Genomic DNA, 21,906 nt, shown 5'->3' with positions numbered 1-21,906 from the left:
GCCACATAGCACAGGGAGATCAGCTCGGTGCTTTGTGACCACCTAGAGGGGTGGGATAGAGAGGGTGGGAGGGAGACGCAAGAGGGAGGGGATATGGGGATATATTTTTATGTATAGCTGATTGACTTTGTTATAAAGCAGAAACACACCACTGTAAAGCAATTATACTCCAACAAAGATGTTTAAAAAAAAAGTTCTTAATAACGTATACAGCATATGTTTTCTTCTAACTTATTAGAATAGGGAAAAGGAACCACATTACTGAACACCTCTGTGCTTGATACTAGCTAAATGCTTTTCATGTTATCACATTTAAGTTTTACAGTCTGGTGAGGTAGATATTCTTCTTCTTTTACAAACTTAAGAAAATGGTGGAGTAAGGATTCAAACCCACATCTGTCTGAGATCAAAGTCCACACACTTCTCTGAAAATATGAAGCTAAAAGGGAAAGAACTGTTACAAGCTTTTTTGGCATAGTTCCCAAATCATGTGAGAGACGAGAGAGTGATGTCATGAGGGTGGTATATATTTGACAGGAATTTCAACTATAGAATGACCTGATTTAGTGTGTGCTTTAGAAGACAGTGCAGAAAATGAACCAGAAGGAGGAAACACACAGGGAGGCCTGGCAGAAGCTATTTCTAATCATCCACTGACAGAGAACTCTTGTCTTCCTTATTTTAGCTTCTCCCCCTCCTTTTAGCTGCCATCACCACAGGAAACCTCAAAGATACTGAAGTGTTACAATATACTCATAAACATGGTTTTTTCCCATGTCATTTTCCCTCCAAAGACAGCTCAGTTAATTAATTCAATGAGTGGGCCAGATGATTTTAGAGTCAAAATGCAACTATATTTCCTTATCAATATTAAATCTCTCTAAACAAATAGCTAGTTTAAAAATGTACTCCATTAAGAAAATGGATATATTCTCGTTATTTATGTTGCATCACAACTGAAGGTACTAACATTTGAATAAAATTTAAATTAAACAAATCTTATTTGTAGGGTCAGCTGTCAACATATGTGTTAGAAACAGACACGGACAAACACTTTCCTAGAGGTCTGTGAGCTTTTATTCTTTTTTTAAAAATCTTTACTATTAGTGGTGAAGGTAAATGTAACACAGAAAAGTTACCAATGAACCAGCACAAGGGACATTTCTCAGTCAAATGAACACAAAATCTTTCACTTAAAAATAAAAGAACCTTAAAATAATGGTGGGTAGATGGAGACCACACAAATCGAGTACAACAAAAATCTGAGGGTCTGAATTCCCCTGAAGTCCCATAAAACTCCACAAAGGACGGTCATTAAAACATGAAAAAGTCAACAAGATTTCTATAAGTGACTTTACACAAGAACGGGTACAGGCTTCCACGAGGGTGGAAAGACCCCGCAGGTCCTGCAGCCCCTGCTCTGGAGCAGGGATTGGCTGAGAAGGAAACAATCGAGGAGACTGCTGCTACCAGGGGAAGGAAGAGGTGCCAGAGTGTCACTGTAGCAAAGGAGAAATTTACCTCCGTGGCCGAATCAAATTTCCTGCATTAAACAATTCTGAAGTATTAATGGAGTTAATTCAGAAATCACTATTCTCATCAACGCAGGAAAAAAAGTGTTATCAGGCTTTGACACAACAGTCTAATACCTCCTGCAATAGGTACCCTGCTAAATATATTTAGGTGACATGTATTTGAAAGAAAAACACCCTTACCTTTCACAGAACCACCGTGGGTGTGCTGAGGAGCGGAGATTCGAATACCATTTATTCTACTATTCAATCTGTTGTCAGTTTTCTTAATTTTCTCCCTAAGCCGAAAGTATACATGTTACCCACATTGTTTATGAGTCCCTAGAGAACAACACTAAGTACAGTATTAATAAAATTCCCCTCAAATTTTTTTATAATTAAAAAAAAATGTTTAGTAAGGTACAATGTAAATCCAAGATTCATCCTTTAGTTTACAGGGCTGAGAATTTTGCCCCTCCAAACTGAATATAATATTTGACAAGAGCTTTATTTTTATCACCTGCATGTGTTGATTATTTAGAACTGAAAAAATTAAGTCCAGAGTAAAAATATAAAGAAAACTAATGGAAAAATACTATTTATACTACATAAATTAAACATGCCCATTATCAAATGTTGTCTCCTCTTACCAATTTCTGTTACTGGAAAGATTAAATTGCACCTACTTTTCTATTTGTGACTTTCCTTTTTTCTTATTTATTGAAGATAAACTTCGTTTTTCAGTTGAATGCTAGGGAAAAGAATAAAAAAAAAATCCGACTAAAGCGAGACCATACTCGTGTAGGTATCCTCTTATTCTGATAAAAAACATTAAAATAATGCAGTCCCAGTTGTATATTCTAACACATTTTTATTTCCAACCTCTTTTTTGAAGTTACCTACTTGACTCACTAAAATCTGCATATTCTGACAAATACTTAATATTAATTATGAGTATAATATTTATTTCGTAGTTTGCTTTTAAAATGGATGTGTATTTTTTCTTCTCATCACAAAATAAAGCGCAATCAAGTAACCGGTATTTGCTATACGTTTACTAATATTCTCGTAAAGTTCAGGTTGGTAAAACTGCAACACACAATTGCGTCAACTCTAAGAATAAAAGGTGCTAGCGCTGAAGTACAGGGGGAAAAAGTATAATCACATAGACCTAAAACTCGGCCATTAAGTAAGCATGACTCCGATAACACACAATTCCTCAAAGTATGCTTTAATGCTTTAGTTCGTAAAAACACATTCCAGGAAAGGTTAACATTTGGATCTGAGTGTTGGCCAGTAATAAAAATCAATTTTCTAGAGAGAAGGTGGCTCTCTCCATAGCTGTACCAGTATCTCTCATGTATCTGTGGTGCCATGTTACCTAAACACACTTGAGAGCATTCTGTTCTCTGATTACACCAACTCCTAAAACCAAGTATTTCCTAAGTACATTCAGGATTTGCTGGTAAACTGGCCCAACAACTCATGAGGGAAGGTCCGTTTCAAAATTCACATCACCAATAAATAGCAAGACAGTGACTGAAATGTGAATAATTCAAAAGCAAAAAACCTGGCATAACAATGCATCCCTAGTGAAACATTTTAGGCATCACAATAAAATGTACTAATATTTTTGAGCAATAAAAGTAATACAGGGCTTCCCTCGTTGGCGCAGTGGTTAAGAATCTGCCTGCCAGTGCAGGGGACACGTTCGAGCACTGGTCCAGGAAGATCCCACATGCCATGGAGCAGCTAAGCCCACGTGCCACAACTACTGAATCTGCGCTCTAGAACCCGCGAGCCACGACTGAGCACGCGTGCCACGACTACTGAAGCCCATACGCCTAGAGCCCGAGCTCTGCAACAAGAGAAGTCACCACAACGAGAAACCCGCGCACCGCAACGAAGAGTAGCCCCCACTCGCCTCAGCTAGAGAAAGCCCGCACGCAGCAACGAAGAGCCAACGCAGCCAAAAATTAATTAATTAATTAAATTAAAAAAAAAAAAAAAAACCAAAGTAATACATATACACTTCTTCAGGTCACAGAGGAGCTTAGATCATGTACACCAATTAACTTTGAAATCTTACATTCAAACATTCCTTCATTTCTTCTTACCAGATACACTATCTGACATAATAATGCTTAAAGAACTCGACTCTCATGCAGTGACAATGCTTGAACAGTATGGCACGAAGACAAAACAAAGCCCCCGTACCTGGTCAGCTAAGGCCACACAGTGCTCCGGGTGCTGAATGGTGGTGCAGGTTTGCTTCCTCCAATCCATGATTCCATTCTGTTCAGAATACTGCATGGTGAGCCCATCCAACGGAGAACAACTTGTACCAATAGTGCTATCAAAAGAAGAGTTCACGCAAGTATGAAACTCTGTCTTCAATCAGCTAACCTTCTCATCTCATAATGAAGAAGCTATACTAATCCTTTCTTCAGTATATTAGTTTTTTATAGAATGCTTAGCAACAGCTCTAAGGAAAAAAGTCTACTATAAGAATAAACCAGTTCATACCTCTCTTACCTATTTAATAATTAATACCTGCCTCTGAGGAGGTTGACAACAGAGGCACAGTCTGTCTTTAGACTCATCCTGCACCACGCACAGCTGGGGTTACTCCAATCTCAAGAGAACCACTATGTACTGTGTGTGTCTAAGGCAAGTGAAGGGACAGGATAATGTGACTGAAAACCAAGAGAAACACACAACAGAAACAGACTCAGAGAGAATCCAGAGAATGAAGTGATTGGACACGGACTCTGAATTAACAGTGTTTCACATCGGTCAAGGACTATAAGAAGACGGAATTTTGGAAGAATACTGGAATATATAAAAAAAGAACCAAATTTAAATTCTAGAACTGTACAATAAACTGAAATTAAGAACTCAATGGATGGAAACAGATGAAAAAAATCACCGAAGAGGAAATTTGATCATGAGAAAATAGACTGGAACACAGAGGAAAAAAATGTGGAAAACAAAAAAAATTTGAGAGAACACCTAGGACATGGTGAAAAGTCTAACCTGTAAGCATCCCGAGCCTCAGAAGAGGGAACAAGAGAACAGGCAGACGCAATATGTGAAGAGAGAATGGCCTGGGCTTCTCTAAAACAGAACTGTATCAAACTTCAGACTTAGGAAGCAGAACTCATTCAAAGAAAGCTACAAATATATCATAGGAAACTGCTGAAAACCAGACAATGGGAAAATTCAAAAACACAGTCAGTTTGGAAAAGCACACTAACTTTCAAAGAGCAGCAATAAGATTGAAGAACAGTGTCCACTGTCCACAGTACCCACTGTCCACTGTTGCCCCTAAAAGCAGAATCTGGGGATGACACAGTTGATGTGGGAGGTGATCCAGAAGTGGGAGCAAGGAGTGGGGAGAACGAAACAGGAAAGGAGGAAAAACCAGCGTGTGGGTCCATTAGTGAGGCTGCCGCTATGAGCGACAGAGGCTCAAACCAGCTGGGACCTCCCAGAATTATCTCCCCAAAGGGCAGGAAGCGGGAGCTCCCCACCAGTTGAGGGCTGACCCCTGGGGCAAATTAACGTGCAGCTCTGAACTGGGCTGGTTCAAGGGCTAAGCAGGCTCACAGAATCAGCGCGGGCCCTGAGGCAGGAGGCGGACAGTCACGAGGCAGGGCCTGCGGAGGGACGGTCGCAGTGTGAGGGGGGTTAGAAGTCACGTAAATGATTTTATGTGGCTTGCAGCAGAAATCAAACTGGGCTGAGAGGATATGATGTGAAGGACCAAGGGCACTAGACCGGAGACAGCGACACTGGAGCTTCCGAGCACTCACAGAAAGTAACTGCTAGCCTGGAGCCCTATGTCATATGAGCAAAAATGTCTTTCAAAACTGAAGGCAAAATAGACATTTTTTCCAGATAAAAACAAAGTGATTTCATTACTGGCAGATATGATGACAGGGAATTCTCAAGTGTTCCTCAGTTAGCAGGATGCTCAGGCACACTGGAAGGAATGAAGAACAGTGGAATGGTAGAAACCTAAATGATTAATGCAAAAAGGTTTCATGAGGTTTAAAACAGAATTAAGATGCATGACAGCTACAGTTTATAAGCTGGGAGGAGGTAAGTGAAGTTACAGTGATCCAAGGTCCTCACGTGGGAAATGGTACAAGCACAAATATCAGACCTTCCTAAGTCAAAGATGTAGAATAAAACCTCTAGGTAACCATCAGAAGAATCGAAAAACAACGTATGGAAAACTATCAAGGCTAATAGAAGAGAAAAACAGAATTTTAAAAAAACGCCCAAAAGCAAGAAAGGAGAGAAAGGAAAACACAGAAAAGGTGAGACAAATAACAAGCGAACAGTAAACCGGCAGAATTATAGCCAAATACACCAGAAAGTAAATGTGATGCTGATTTAAAAACACACAAAGTCATTCATGTTTTAGGAACTAGATACCTACTTCACAAGGGGATTTTTCCCGGTATGTTTCTTGTGGATTATGGTGTGCTGTAATACATCTAGAGTGGAGGAAAAAAACAATTTATTATACCATATGCTTCTACAAAATCCAAAAGGAAGACGCAACTAATGTATGTAACCATAACAGTGTTGACAGACCACGTAGAGCACTTCCAAGCATTTTTCACAGAAAATTCCTTAAAGAAACAATTTTTCAAAGGCACAGTAATTTCCTTAAATATCCTCTCAAATATGTTCCACCTAATAGCAAAATCAATTTTGTCCAAGACTACGAAATTTGACATGAGCATTATGCTGCAAAACCACACATTCAATTTCAGGCTCTTTTTTAATCATTAGAAAAAAAAAGAAGTGTCTCAAATATCAAAACACCACATGTTAATAAAACCAACACCCATTTACCCACCTCCCAGGTATCTCTGTATTTGCCTCTTTTTATTAGGAAAGGAAATATCCCAGAAACAACCGAAGGCCTCCCTCCATTCCATTCGGCTCCCTCCCTCTACGGAGGTTAACTAGTTGAAATAATCTAGTGCATGTTTTTATTTTAACTACCCCTGTGTGTATTCAAACACACAGTGGTGCTACATGTTTGAATATACTATAAATACGCTTTATTTTAATTGCCACCTAGCATGAATGTACCACAATCTATTTATAACTTTATTAACATTTGAAACATTTGGGTTAACATCCAAGTACTTGCTGTTACCCATAAGCTGCTGGGAGAGCCTGAATCCCTGGCCCCTGAACACACGGACGACAATTTTCATAGAAGCAGAACTGCTGGGTAGGAGCATTAATCACCTCCAACTTCACGAGAGTGTCAAATTTTTGTCCAAAATAGTTGTACCAAGAGTTGTACCAATTTAAATTCCCATCAACAGTAGATGAGGATTCCCATTACTTCATATCTTTGATAATGTCAGACTTGAAAATGGTTTGCCAATCTGATGAGTGTGAACTAATCTCTCATTGTTTTTTTGTTTCTTAATTATTTTATTTATTTATTTTTGGCCGCATTGGGTCTTCGTTGCTGCGCGCGGGCTTTCTTTAGTTGCGGCGAGCGGGGGGCTACTCTTCATTGCGTGCACGGGCTTCTCATTGCGGTGGCTTCTCTTGTTGCAGAGCATGGGCTCTAGGCACACGGGCTTCAGTAGTTGTGGCACACAGGCTCAGTGGTTGTGGCTCGCGGGCTCTAGAGCACAGGCTCAGTAGTTGTGGTGCACGGGCTTAGCTGCTCCGTGGCATGTGGGGTCTTCGTGGACCAGGGCTCGAACCCGTGTCCCCTGCATTGGCAGGCAGATTCTTAACCACTGCGCCACCAGCGAAGCCCCTCTCATTGTTTGTTTGTTTTTTCTTTTTTCTCATTGTTTTTAGTTTGCATTTTCTGGACTACTCGTGAGGCTGAACCATTCAAGTTTCTTCTGTGAGAACTGCCTATGTTTATCTTTCCCCATATTGTTGACCAGACTGATTTTCTCAATGATTTTTAGAAGAATCTATAGTCTGGACGTATAGTCTTTACACCTGTAAATATCCTGCAAATGTCCTCTGAATGGTAACCTCTTGTCACTTGTTAAGCTTTCATTTAGATTAGAAAGATCTCCACTATGGTCATTCTCTGGCCTGTCAAGAAAGCCTTCTCATCCCAGACTATTAACATTTAAAAATTTAAGTTTTACATTTTACATATTACATTAAGTTTATATATGTTGCAAATAATTTGTTATTCATTTGAAATTTTCTGGGCCCAAAGAAGTAGGGATCTAATTATATAACTTTTTTTTTTTGACTGGAAAGCCAGCCAATACCATTTATTGCATATTCTTTCCCCACTTTTCTGTAAGGCCACCTGTCACATTCCAAGTTCCCATATGTCTGTTTCTCAGTTCCTTAACCTGTTCTAACGGTTTGTTTACCTATCCCTGTGACAACATCACGCAGAAGGACTTTATTCCAGTGAATCAGCGTTTACCTTCTTCTTGACTTGAAGCTTCTGAGCTGTCTTCTTTTAAGTGTTCTAATATCTTAGAGGTCTTCAGAGAGGATTGTAAGTTATCTGCGGGAAGTATTAAATACCATTAACTTTTAGGGAAAATTATAATAGTGAGAAAAACAAATATAATAATTACTCTTCTCCCACGGAGGATGAGAGTGGAGAGTTAATGGTAAAGAGAACATGTCTAGTAGTTAAGACTTTGAAGAAAGCTAGAGGACATAGCACAAAACCCTGGACTGGGAGTGGGGACCCTGAAGCATGGAGCCAGCTCTCCCCATAAAAGCCGCAGGAGTGAAGCAAGCTGCTTCACGTCTGCCTGCCCCCGTGTGCTCTTGTGCAAAATGAGGAGATGGACTAGATTAGTGCTTCTCAGCTATCTGTGCTGTGTAAGGTTTTTCAGAATCTCCAGTTTGTGTGGACCGCTCCTTTTATGAAAGACAGTATAATGTGGCAACGTCAGATTACTCCCAGCGTCTCCTCTCTGTTCCTGTTCTTCTACCATAGACCAGTGACCAGCAGTCACGGACCAGCACTGACCCATGGAACCCACTCTGATGCACTGGATTACGTCTCCATTAAAATACAGACCAGTAGGCTTCTGGAGGTCAACATTTTAAGTCATTCAGGAGTTTAACATTTGTTCTCTCAGCTGTCAGATATGGAATATTGCTCTCTATTGCGGGGGCAGGGGAAGTTAGAGCTGTCATTTCTTAAAAGAGTAAGTGCAAATGAACTTTGCCAATGGTGTGTTCTTTGGAGAAATAATTTGAACATCCTGACCAGATTTTCCACAATCTCAAAACATGTCCTTTACTTTATTTATTTATTTATTTATTTTTTACGGCACGTGGGCCTCTCACTGCCGTGGCCTCTCCCGTCGCGGAGCACAGGCCCTGGACGCGCAGGCCCAGCAGCCACGGCCCACGGGCCCAGCCGCTCCGCAGCACGCGGGATCCTCCCAGACCGGGGCACGAACCCACGTCCCCTGCATCAGCAGGCAGACTCCCAACCACCACACCACCAGAGAAGCCCTCAAAACATGTCCTTTAATACACTATTTTGATTTCACAACGATCTGATACCTTAAAATCTACCAGCCTCTTTAGCATTGCTCATGTAATTTAGATACTGACAAACTCTGCAGACGGGTTTTCTGTTATTTATGTGTGTACTACTCACTTGGGTACATTTTCCTAGGCAGCCTGCTAAAATCTGAATTAAAAGCTTAAGTTCATGCTTCAGTGCTTTTTTAGAATTAGACAGATGCTATTTATAGATATTCATTAAAAACCACACTTGGTTCAAGTGGAAAGCACTGACTGTTAAATCTGTTATGACTCTAGAATGATCAGGATTCTCTTTTCAAAAAGCTATTGCCACTATTCAGACATGAATTTAAACATGGAGTTGTTCATCTCGTCTTAGTCATGAAGAGTCATTAATTCTAGTTGCTACTTTTTGTTTAAATTGTTTAAGAGATATATACATACACACAAATGATTAGAAAAACTAAAAGTTAACCCCTATGTTACAAAAATATCCAATCATACTATTTTTTGTTTAACCTTTTTTTTCTCCCACTTCGAACTGAGGAAAAATGCATTTTCTTTCCCCTCTAGATACAGGGAGACATGGCTTTGTTGAAAGCAGAAGGAAAGATTTGAAAAACAAGAAAAATACACAGCGACTTGCCACAGTGGCTGTGCTTAAAGTTAGCAGAAATTCTCCTAAAGCACACATCGATGTTACTGGCAAAATATTTGTTAAAAAAGGCAGCTAAGATAGACGTGTATAAAACTAAACTCAAGGTAGACCATGATGAATGCTGAAACATGCAGGCAAAACCAAACCACAGGAACATAAGAGAAATCTAGGGAATCCTCACGAGGTGTTATTTCAGTTGGGTCCTGAAACAGGTGTGATTTTAACAGACTGTAACAAAAGATGGGGTGCAGAACGAGCCAAGACCCTGGGACAGGAAAAGGCAGGGAGGGTGTCCTGAGTGGCTGCCAAGCCTGTGAGCCCGAGAGAGGCGAGAGGCGGCTCAAGGGGCTCACGGCAGGGCTTGAATTTCACAGCAAACGTTTAAGGTTCTAAATAGAGGATTAACAAATTGATCCCCGAGACAAGCCCAGGACAGGTTATAGTACAGTAAGAAACTAGAATCTGAGACAAGTGAGGCTTTGCACAGTCTGTGCATGAAAAAAAGACCTAACTAACAATGGGATTGGTGAGGAGGGGTAAAAAGGATGATGTCCTTTGTCTGGCATGACTTGGCCTTTAAATGACTGAATACAAAGAGGAAAAGTGAAAAGAGTAAGGCCAGAGTTTCCAGCCTAAGAGGCCGGGGAGGTCATTATGGGAACAGGGGCACATCATGAGAGGTTATCCATCATGCAAGCAGCACTGCAGCATCTCTACAACCTGTAAGCCAGATCTCCCAAGGAACTTGAGGATCCAGTATGCCCACGAGTTTGAGATACTTGGCCCTTGCCTTGGAATCAGTCTGTTTTGTGACATTAGCTTTTTTTTTAAAATTTTTTACTTTTTACTAGAGTGTAGCTGATTTACAGTGTTGTGTTAGTTTCTGCTGTACAGCAAAGTGAATCAGTCATATATATACATACATACACTCTTTTTTATATTCTTTTTGCATATAGGTCATTACTGTTTCGTCACATTAGCTGTTGTAAGTTATTTTCTTTAAAATTGCAGTGTAAAATTCACTAAAAACTACAAATGTTTCTAATTTTGTATGCCACTATTCCTTGACCTTAACTAAAGTGACAATCCCATACAAGATGGCATGGTAAAGCAAGAAATCCAAGCAAAGAAAAGGCCAAATTTCTACAGAGAAGCAGAGGGACACTTACTGAGGCTGTGTAGAGGGTCTGATGATATGGACTGAAAAAAGCTGTGTACTTTCTGATTCTGTAGAAAAGCTCGTGATGAAGTTGAAAATAGCTGCCTGCATATAAAAAGAAAAGACATTCATTAATTTCATGTACTATAAATCCACGAGATAGTTTAGATTGTAAACAAACCCAGTGGCAGTTTAATTCAGGTATAAAAAACTGTTTTCCTAAGGAAAAGAATATTATTTGCTAATGTATTTCCCATAGGAGGAAGTGAATAAAAGACTTATTTACAAGAATCTAATAAACAGGCTTATTTTTAATTTTATATAATCTAGTGGTAATGCTTCAATTCTAACCAACTATGTATTACTTCAGCCTTTTACCCAAGTGGTCCAATAGTCGCCTTTCTGCTCAGAAAAACAACTTCAGTTTCTTTACCCTTCTTCATAGGTGTTACTTTTCATCATTTGGGTGTACCATGAAGGCACCTTCCCACAGTCTGAAAGTAAGAGGTTCGGAAGTTCGGGATGCAGGAGTTCTGGAAACTACGAACGGAACGCAGCGGCCAAGTTAGTTACAAGTATTACTACAGACTAAGGTATGACTGATGATTCACCTCAATATGTATCATACCATAATTCTAAGTTGTTATCTTTAAAAAACAGCTTTCCTCATGCTTTACTAATGTCATTAGAAGATTCCAACTGGAGGTCTTCCCTACAAAAGGGACTCTGCAAAAAGGGGCATAGTTACAGCACAGTCTAATGCAAAGTTTACTTGGGATCTGAGTACCAGCTCAATCGCTTAAAAGCTGAATCACCCTAAACAAGCTATCTGGCCTTTCAGTTCCGATTTCTTCTTAGGGAATATACTAACATTCTTCAAGATTATGACACTCAAATAGTATACGCATATTAAACTGTCACCCTGCTCAACATCCAAACCCCCTTCCATTACTTTTGAACATTTTAAATGCTCATTTAAAAATTTAATTCTTAATGTCTCCCCAAGGTTTTGGACCTATCATTCAGATTAGTTATAAAATCATCAAAATACCATATCAAGAGATGACCCTTATGGACCAAAGTTGCCTTGTGCATTAGACAAAATTGCTTCCTGGTTCTCAAATGTGGAGGTAAATATTCAATAGGAAGACAAAGGGAGGAAATGAAGAGATGGAAGAGAAATTGAGATACAAAGTGTGGAGCTAATCTAAATTTCCAGGTCTGAACACATTACCTAAGGCTGAGGATTAAAATCCAAAGGCATCTACTGCCCAGTTACATTTACAAACCAAATTAACTGGTCAAAAGTACAGGCATATCCAGTATAGGAAAACCACACCTGAGATAAAGGCAGGGGCTTGGCTGGAATCAGACTCAAGTCAGGGTTCATTGCTGCATAACCACAAGATGGCAGTTATACCCAACTAGAACCCAAAGTGGCCATAAACTACTCAAGCAATCAAATAAGAAAAACAGGATTACATTTTTTGTTTGTTTGCTTCTGTGGTACATGGGCCTCTCACTGTTGTGGCCTCTCCCGTTGCGGAGCACAGGCTCCGGACGCGCAGGCTCAGCGGCCACGGCTCACGGGCCCAGCCGCTCCGCGGCATGTGGGATCTTCCCGGACCGGGGCACAAACCCGTGTCCCCTGCATCGGCAGGCAGACTCTCAACCACTGCGCCACCAGGGAAGCCCAGGATTACATTTTGACATAACAGAAGTCATCCAACCCCAAATGTACATTTCAGTGCCATACCTTCATTTTCCTAATTTACAGTGTACTTGGAAGTAAATGCAGTATGTCCTGTACCAATCCAATCTCCACTTCACTTATAAATTCATTACCTACCTCTCGCTTTCATTTCTGCCCCTCCTTTATAATTACTACATTTCTTAAATGAATTATAGCGATACTAATCTAAAATTCACAAACTGAGAATAAGTGTCCTAAAATCCAATTAATGGTGTTGAGACCACAGGCTAGCCATACAAAAGAATCAAAGATGTTTTTAAAAGGAAGTATTACGAAGAAAACATTTTAAAAATATAATTTTTGAAGAGAAAAAGTCTTTTCAAGCTGGACACAAAACCCTGAACCCGTAAGAGAAAAGACTGATAAATCCAACTACATAAAAATTTAAACCTTCTGCATGGTCAAGAAATGACAAACAGTGCTCCTTTCTTTTATCTAACAAATAACTCTTATAAATTAGTAATCAATAAAAAAGTGAAAGCGACTGAAAAATTCATTCACAGGAAAGTACAAATGGCCACTCAAATACAGATTAAAATGAGATACAGTCTTCCTTTTTGAGAGACTGGCAAAGATGAGAAGCTGAGAGTATTTATGTCTGCTGAGGTGTGGAGGAGATGCAAAAACAAGGCTTCTGAGGGTATAAAGTGCTACTGCCTCCTCAGAAGTAATCTGGAAGTACCGCATATTAAAAAATGCACACTGTACTTCTGACCAAAAATTCCAATTCCAGACATTTCTCTTACAGAGAAGTGTGTTAAGAAACATATATGTGGAGAGTCACTGTAATATTCTTGTAGCTTTAAAATATTTAGGAAGAACCAAAACAGCCATAAAATACACTGATTAGTTTAATTATGGTACAACTAAAAATGGAACATTACGTAGCAAATAAAAAATGAGGCAGCAATCTTTTTTACATGTACTGATGCTTTACCATGTCCAATACATTTAATGAAAAGACTAAGTGGCAAAAAAGTGTGCAAAGGAGATTCATTTGCGCAAAGGAAATACACACAAATACACAAATTCAGGGATGTGTACGTGCACAGAAAATTTTTGGAAAGGTATGTAAGTTTTTAATGAAGGCCACTTCTAGTGAGTAGACTTGAAGAAAGGGATATTAGGGACTTTTCACATTACACCTTCCTTTGCATTCTCCATAAATAGCTTGAATAACATCTTTAGAGTAAAAAGGCTATACACACACACACACACACACACACACACACACACACACACACGCACACACACACACGAGATCATATGAGGAGAATCCTAAAAGGTATAACAAGGAGTCCAACACATACTTCTTAATTGTGGTGTTGGCCAAGAGCCAAATTTCTGAAAGTGGCTCCTTGTGCAAGTATTTTTTTTCCCTCTGAAAACCTCAAACTTACGAAGTTGCAAATAAAGAGAATTTTCTTTCTAAACCATAAATAACTGACCTCTGCTGCCCCAACACCGGGTGAAACATGAGTATTCCTACAAAGACATTCTCCTACAATCAAAATCAGGACGTTAATACTGATAAATCGTGACCTCCTAACCCCCAGACACCAGTTAAATTTTGCCAATTGATCCCAAAGTATCCTTTTTACCACAAAGACCCAGTTCAGATCCTGTGCTGCATCCAGCTAGCCGTGCTATCTTCTCAGCCCTCCCTCAACTGTCCTGCCTTTAAGAGGACAGCGCAGATATTTTGTGGAATGATCACAATTTGGGTTTGTCTGCTGTTTCCTCGAGATTAGGTTCACAGCAGGAATATCACAGGAGTGAGGCAGTGCTCCTTTGGTGCTGCCTACTGTGTGGTAGGCGATCCTGAGTCAAGTTCACTCTCCTGGATCCAAGTAGCATCTGTCAGACTTCTCCACCCAGGGTTACTCTCCCTTCTTTAGAAGTAAGAAGCTCTGGGGAATGACTTTGACAATGTAAATGTCCTAGTCCTCAAACATTCAATCTATTCGTTTATTATTTATCTCAACATGGACCCATGGTTTCCTATTTTATTCAATGATACTGTTCTTATTTATTTTGATGTTCAATTTGCTCCAGATTTGACCAGTAGGAGCCCCTTCAAGCTAGCCTTTGTCCTGTGACCAAGCCAAACATTCCCTGAGCGCTTCCTTGCTCTCTGGCACGGCGGGCTCATCTTGTATTTTTCCTCCTCCAGCCCTGCAATCAGCTTCTCCTCCAAGGAGCCCTAGCTCTGTTCAGTGGAGAACGGAGTTACAAGTCAAGCTCTGGATACCAGGGATGCCCACCACTACTGGGGTGTGGCTGCTTCCAGACCCTTTCAATGACCAGAGTCAGGGAACACACGTGTACACACACAACCACATTTATTTCTGTATCTACCTATATATACTGAAAATCATGAGTCTGCACCGGTATCTTCAATTCCAATGAGACACTCCACGGTTCATTCTGGTTTTCTCCTTTCCATACCATAACTCTCTTCTCCAACAGAGAAACTTGGTTCTCATGATTCTTAATATATACCCTAACTAGGCCCATCCCCCTGTAGTAAGCTTATCTGTCTCCCACTGTCACTGCTTCTCCCTTCGGAGCCCTGAGCATGCGCCCTCCTGACCCCGTCTGGGCCCCACGCCCTGCCGGGCCACCTGTCATGTGTGCACCCTCTGGAACATTAGGCCACGCCTCCCACCACCATGTGGGGGGGGGGGATGACTTCCCCCCCCAGAGGCTGTCACCCAGCGCAGACACCAGGCTCGCGCTGCCACCCCCCACCCCCGTATCACAGCTGCACAAGCCCCTCCTGAGCCACCTGTATGCGTGGGGCCTGGGAGCGCGCCACCCTCTAAGGCGTGCTCTGCGGACCACGCGCCTCCAGCAGCCTAGAATCCCAGCACTGCGCTCACCCCAGAGCTGTGCGGCATGACTCTGCCCTTTAACAGGCTCCCCAGGGATGCACACGCCCACCGATGCTTGAGCAGCAGCACCGGGGACTCGAGCTCAGCCAACTCTTCCTCACCCATCCCCACCCCATCTCAGCCCTGGAATGCTCTCTGTGCCCACCCCCAAGAGACCCAGCCCCTCCCACTTCTCCTCGGCCTTCTCTGGACCCTCCCACTGTGCCCTCTGGGATGCCCGCCCTTCAGTGAATGGGCTGGTGCCTTCTGACTCTAAAATCCCGCCGGCCCGGCCCGCTTTCCTCACAGCCCATTGTGCGCCGGGCTGCGCGGGACGGGCGCTCCCCTGAGGCTGCTCCCCGGCCACTCCACGTCTGGCTCCAGCCTCCAGGTCGCTCTTCAGTCCCTCCACGCCTTCCATGGTGCTCGCGCTCGTAGGGGGGCCTCGAATCGGACCCTCCAGCTCTCTGCTCCGCTGCCTTTTCCCAGTCACTCCCTCCATCTCCTCTCTGGTTTCCCTCATTTGCTTCCAAATCACACCCTAAATCTTGTCATACAATGAAAATACCCTCCCTCCCGGATTTCTGCTTCTGTCCCCAGCCCCACCCCATCCTGAGAATACTCAGGGGGCCTGGGGGCAGCAGGAGGGTCACTGCATGAAAAGGCTCGCACCTCTGCCTCAGCAAGTCTTCCTCCCAGGCTGGGCCGCTTAGCTTCAGAGGGCAGATCAGTCTCACCTAAGCCCCAACTCTAAGCCACATATGCGCCAACACTGCTTTCACTTATTTTACTCATTAATAACTGCAAGTTTCCAGTATAACAGCATTTGTTTCCTTGGCCGTTATTCCTTAGTTTCTCTCTCCTAAAGGGGGGCCCTCAGAGAGGGATGAGCGCCAACAATGACCAAAACCACACTGCAAACCTCGGCTGCCCTTCACTTTCCCACCCATTAGCCTAATCTTACTCAGCAACTTAAATCCAAAACCATCTCCAAAGTTGAGCTCTTGGACAAGTGCCTCTTCCAATAAATATTTTATGGTGAAAATAAGAGGTTTCACTGAATATCTGCATACTTCAGAAATGATTTTTATGATAACAGACAGCTGAAAAGTACAAGGATATGAGAAATTCGTTTGGTGTCTACTACTAGCCTAGATCTAAATAACACAAGGATAAAAAGTCCATTCTGAAAAGTACTCCAGAGGAGGAATCTCTGTGATCTCCCCTAGAACTCCATCCTCAGCCCCGGGACGGCCATGGCCCAGCCTGTGAGGCTGCCGGGGAGGTGCCAGTAAACTGTTACCTCAGGATGGGCTCCAGGTCAGGGTGCCGCCATTCTTCCCTCTTCAATGAGCCCTGATTCAGGGCTCTTAAGATGGTCTTGTCAAAAGTCTCCGAGGACAACTCCTTTGGAAGCTAGGAAAGAAAAACGGCACGACCAACGTTAAGTTTCTCACTTACTGACAAATATGTCACACACCAGAGGCACAAAAGGAAGATGAATGCCTCCTACTCAGAAATCATCCCAAAGCAGTTCCTTTTCTAAATCTTCCCGAAAAGCGGCACTGCACAGGGCACCGCGGGGTCCCGAGGGAAGGGGAGGGGCCGAGGGTGCCGGCAGCACTAAGCCTGCTCTGGGCCCGCCGGCACTCCCCTCCCATCCCAGGACACCGCACCAAGGTTCTTTAGTGAAATGGAGCCTTTTGCAGGGCACAGGGAGTATTATTTTTGTCCTCAAATAGTATTCTGAAAACTGCGATCTCCGCCTTTGTAGTTATCACTTTTGTGCCTTCTGTATCACGTGTGAACCTCAGGCCATGTCAGACTGTCAACGCTACACACCAAATAAAGACCTGGGTGTGAAAGATGGGGTGAACACTCAGAATCTTACATAAAAAGATGAATTGGAGGTTTAGTAACCTTTTCCTCAGTGTGATGGAGGTGGCCTCAGAGCCATGTACAAGAAATCACAAAAAAATCATCAGTTGACCAAGAAAATTTTTTAATTAAATAAAATGACTTAAAACTTTGTTTTTATTAACTAGTTTACCTATTAAAATGCCTAATAAATTGATCCCTTATAAAACTAATTTTCCAAGTCTTTCAAGAAGTCAAAGTTTTAAATTTGACTTTTGATAACGAGTCTTTGCAATTAACTTGTGAACTGCAGTCACTTTCACTAAAATTAAGAATAGAACCATTAACACATTTATCTAAGGTGCCACAGGAATATAACAATCTATACAAATTTGTCCGTTTACATATTAATGTTTAATTGGAGAACCCAAAGTAAGTATTCTTCTGACAAATAAGCATTTTGAGTCAACAATTCAGAAATGGAAAATTTAACAAAGGTAGCGTAAGTATTACTATTTTAGGCACAGTAAGGCTATGGAATCAAGATGTTATCACAGAATGAAGCTCTTCGTGGACCTTTTATTAACGTGGTAAGGTCAAACACTCCGCTGGCATTCCACACACCCACTGTGTAAATCACATCCTCAGACCACAAACAGGAAGAAACATGTTCTGGATCTACACATTTTTCCAAACAAGGAAATGACCATTCATTTCAGTATTTATACTTTGATGTTATCATTTTAATACAGATTTAGAACATTAGGCATATATCACATTACCCATTTTAAACACAATTTCTCCTGAATATCTGTACACAGCCAAAACCAGCTTCAGTGGAGAAGCTTATTTCAACTACCGAATGACTGATGGCTCTTCTAAACACAGGAAGGTGAGAATATATTCATTTTCACCTGGTCAGTGACTGCTCACGTGACTGGGCAGAGTGCGGATATGCAGCCAGTGGAATTTGCAAACTGATTTATTTTCAAGTGCTTTTACCTTCAATATCCAGGGACTACTTCCAGTCCTAGAGGAAGGCATATTCGCTAAAAATACATGTCTCTTCTATACCAGTCACTCGAACTTTCTCACCTGCCTGGTCTTTGTTCCAGCATACCCAGTCCCCCACCTCCGGGGTCCCGGCTCAGCCACAGCACAAGCTCAGCGTGCTGGAAGGCATTCACACCTCGGTACAAGTTCTTCTTTAAAAACACTGAGGCCTGACGGATAACCATCTACAAAATCTCATTACAATTTGGTTTTTGCAACTCTCCTCATTAATCCATTCATTCATTGAGTCAACATATAGTTCAAACTCCGACCCTGTCCTAAGTACTGTTTCTGGCACTGTGGATACAGCAGTGAGGATGAAACAAGAACCCTGCCTTCATGGAGCTTCCTTTCTGGCAAGGAGAAACAACACAGGTGCCAGACACAGCCGTCAAGGAGCAGCAGGGGAAGGAGGCCAGGATGTGGAGGACAGAGAGGCTACTACTGATATGGAAAAAAGGATTGGAAAGCACTGACCTCAAACTCACTACAGCAAACTCACTGACCCTTCTCACTATAGCAAACTTTAGGTGCAGTTCAACAGCCTCCACAGAAGTTAAAGACTGTTAGTATGTACAGGTTGTCAAGCAGACAGCTTATGATCTTACCTTTTGTAGATGATTTTAAAAGGAAGATGAAAAGGAAAAGAGACATATGGTAAACTTGAAAGGATATTTCATAATCAGCAATTCATTCCTAGAAGTATGCTAGTTGCCAATTATTTCATATAACCTGATAAGGCATTGGTCCTACGAAAAAACCACTATATTCAGATGTTGGCTAAGTAGGGGGACCATTAATTACTGTGATTCTGAAGAGCAAATTATTTATTTCGGGCTGCATTTTTTTTAAAAAAACACCTAAGCCTTTAGAGAAATTCTGTGACTGAAAAATGAAATCTGTCAAGACAAACAGTAGATAAAGTTTAGGGAAATCCAGAGGAGAGACCCTGTCGGGCGCCACGCGCAGAGTCACCAACAATATACATCTCAGCAAGGAACCAGGAATAAGGTTCCCCCCCCCTTTTTTTTTAATGTGGAAAACCATCAATTCCTTATATTGGTAATGTAAGGTAACAAAATCTATGTTTAGAATAACATGACATTTTCTACATCAATGTTCATGAAGAGTTGTAAGCCAGCCTCTATATACACGCTTTAATTTTCCTGGTGTTTGTTTTGGTACTAAGGTTTTTGGATTCTGTATACCAGCAGTCCCCAACCTTTTTGGCACCAAGGACCGGTTTCGTGGAAGACAATTCTTCCATGGACCGGGGCGGGGGGTCGTGGGATGGGATGGTTCAGGCAGTGATGCCAGCGATGGGGCGCAATGGGGAGCAGCAGGGAAAGCTTCGCTCACCGCCACTCACTTCCTGCTGCACGGCCAGCTCCTAACAGGCCGAGGACCGCTACCTGCCCACTGCCCGGGGGTTGGGGACCCCTGCTGTATATCACATAAAAATCGTTTTAACAAAAAAAATCTATACTTTTACCTTCAGCAGAAATTCCTGTAGTTCTTGGTGGGTTTTTGTTACTGTTGTGACTGAAAGATCAGACCAATTTACCTGATTTAAAAAAAAAAACACGTTATACAGTTACTTCTTAGGCAGGAACTGACTGGAAAAAAGCCATGTGTAAAACAAATGACCTTACTTTAACTTTATCAAGATTAACAATTAGAAATATAAAAATCTGGTATTGTCATAATTTCTTCAAAACTGTTAAAATTAACTGTATATTGACATTCTACTTTAAAAAATTTTAATAACTCCTTTCAAAGTGCATGGTTCATCAAAACAAGCTGTCTTCTAAAAATGTGACTATACTTTAGTAATTTTTCAGAAAGGGAAATGTCTTATGTTCCTCTTGGTGACATTGTAGGGACTCTAAAATGACACTTCGACAGCACAGATCTATGCCCCAAGAAAAAAGAAAAACTCGATCTCCTGGAACTTTAATTAAATATACATTCTTAAGAGAAATACCAAGTTTACTGCCCGCCCTTCTTTGGTAGTACTGTATTGCATTTTTATGGGGACTTATGGTTTATGAAAAGATTTCATCTTTATCTTAATGCTTTACAATCCTATTAACGTAGATGGGGCAGACATGACTACCTCTGTTTTCAGATGGAGAAACTAAAACTCAAAAAGGCTAACTTACTTAGATTCAACTCTAGGTAAGCAGAAGAGCCAGAACTAAAATCTATTACCCACCTACTTCTTGGATACCTTTAACTCAGTGGACTCGATGGTAACCCACTAATAATTTCTACTTCACAATTATTTGAGCTGAGTGAATACTTGAACTATGCTAATACATAAGCCTTACCAACCAATCATGCCACAGTTAACCAGATACTTAAGAATACATACAAAAGTTTATCTAGCAACCCTCAAACAAATATCCTTATTAAGTGACACATCTTTTAAATGATTTTTAATTACTCAAATGTTTGTTGAGCAGCTACTTGTGTCAGACACTGTTCTTATGAAAGGATACAGGAGTGGACAAGACAGTGAAGCCTCTGCTGGCTGAGGTCAGAGTCTAGTGCAGGAGTCAGATTAGAGCCAATGAATGTACAAGGAGTTCCATCAGTGATCAGTGCTCCAAAGAAAACGAGCTGGGCATGCAGCAGGAGCTGGGAGAAGCACGTCAGAGGGGTGCCAAGAAAAGCCTCAGAGTAGGGGCCGTCGAGCCTGTGTGTGACCTGAAGGGACGTCAGCTGTGCCAGGGTCTGGGGGAATATCGTTCCAGAGCCAGAGGACAACGAAGGCCTTAAGGAAGGAATGCGCTTAGAGCTCCAGCAACAAAAGGAGAGCTGGTCTAAATGAATGACGAGAGCAGGGGGGCTTGTGTTAAACGTCACAAAACGTAGGTGAAACATGGAGATAAGGACTTAAAATTTGAAAACTGAGAATATTTCTCACAGAAGAAGGCAGAAGCCAGAGTCCTGAAACTCCAACTAATGTACTAAGCAAGTCAGATATGGCGAGATGCAGAGGATGAAGATTCCTGCTCTCTATGAGATGACAGCCTTCTGGAAAGAAAAATCATGTAACCCAAATTAAGAATCTGGGAAAGGGATGATGGTGGTACACCTGGGATGAATGAAAAAACATTCTGCTGGAGGATCAGAAATGACTTTGTGAGGCAAGTACAGCTAACGTTGGGCAAGCAACACCTTTGGGTAGGAAGTGAAGTGAGGATGCACAGAAACACAGCGTCCTTCCATGTGGCTTCAAGGCGTGGGCAGTCCCACATCAGAAGAAAGTGCCTGACAGCAAAGCCCGAACAGGGAGGAAGGAAGATGCCAACACGGAATGCACATCATAGTCAACAGGCAAACAGGAGCGGCGGGGACTAACAGAGCTGGGCTCTGCAGTTAATCAGAAAGCTGTGTGAAGGACAGAATGACAGCAGAGCAATTAGAGATAAGAAAAGCCAACAAAGGCCAGAAAATAAAAGCCTTGGAGAAAGAAGAGGAGGAGAAAAATACCAGGAAAAGACAATATCTGTGATCTTGAT

General features: G+C 41.7%; 1 protein-coding gene across 2 annotated transcripts in view; it reads right to left on the bottom strand.

The window, feature by feature from the left end:
• Positions 1–21,906, bottom strand: part of ZCCHC2 (zinc finger CCHC-type containing 2) — a 52,951-nt gene that overhangs the window by 14,583 nt on the left and 16,462 nt on the right. For both annotated transcript variants that reach the window (XR_009521784.2, XM_060029175.1), the window contains exons 4-11: positions 19,872–19,943; positions 16,773–16,885; positions 10,854–10,948; positions 7,957–8,040; positions 5,959–6,016; positions 3,729–3,864; positions 2,198–2,262; positions 1,716–1,810 (exon numbers count right to left, since the gene is read on the bottom strand). Coding sequence is in view for 1 of the 2 variants with exons in the window: in XM_060029175.1 (XP_059885158.1) it covers positions 1,716–1,810; positions 2,198–2,262; positions 3,729–3,864; positions 5,959–6,016; positions 7,957–8,040; positions 10,854–10,948; positions 16,773–16,885; positions 19,872–19,943 (718 nt within the window). In the remaining variant the exon portion in view is untranslated. The remainder of the gene's footprint in view (positions 1–1,715; positions 1,811–2,197; positions 2,263–3,728; positions 3,865–5,958; positions 6,017–7,956; positions 8,041–10,853; positions 10,949–16,772; positions 16,886–19,871; positions 19,944–21,906) is intronic.

This window comes from Delphinus delphis, chromosome 13 (assembly GCF_949987515.2).
Source record: "Delphinus delphis chromosome 13, mDelDel1.2, whole genome shotgun sequence".
NCBI lineage: Eukaryota > Metazoa > Chordata > Mammalia > Artiodactyla > Delphinidae > Delphinus > Delphinus delphis.
Note: the sequence above shows the minus strand (reverse complement) of the source record. Positions and strands in the feature narration are given on the sequence as shown.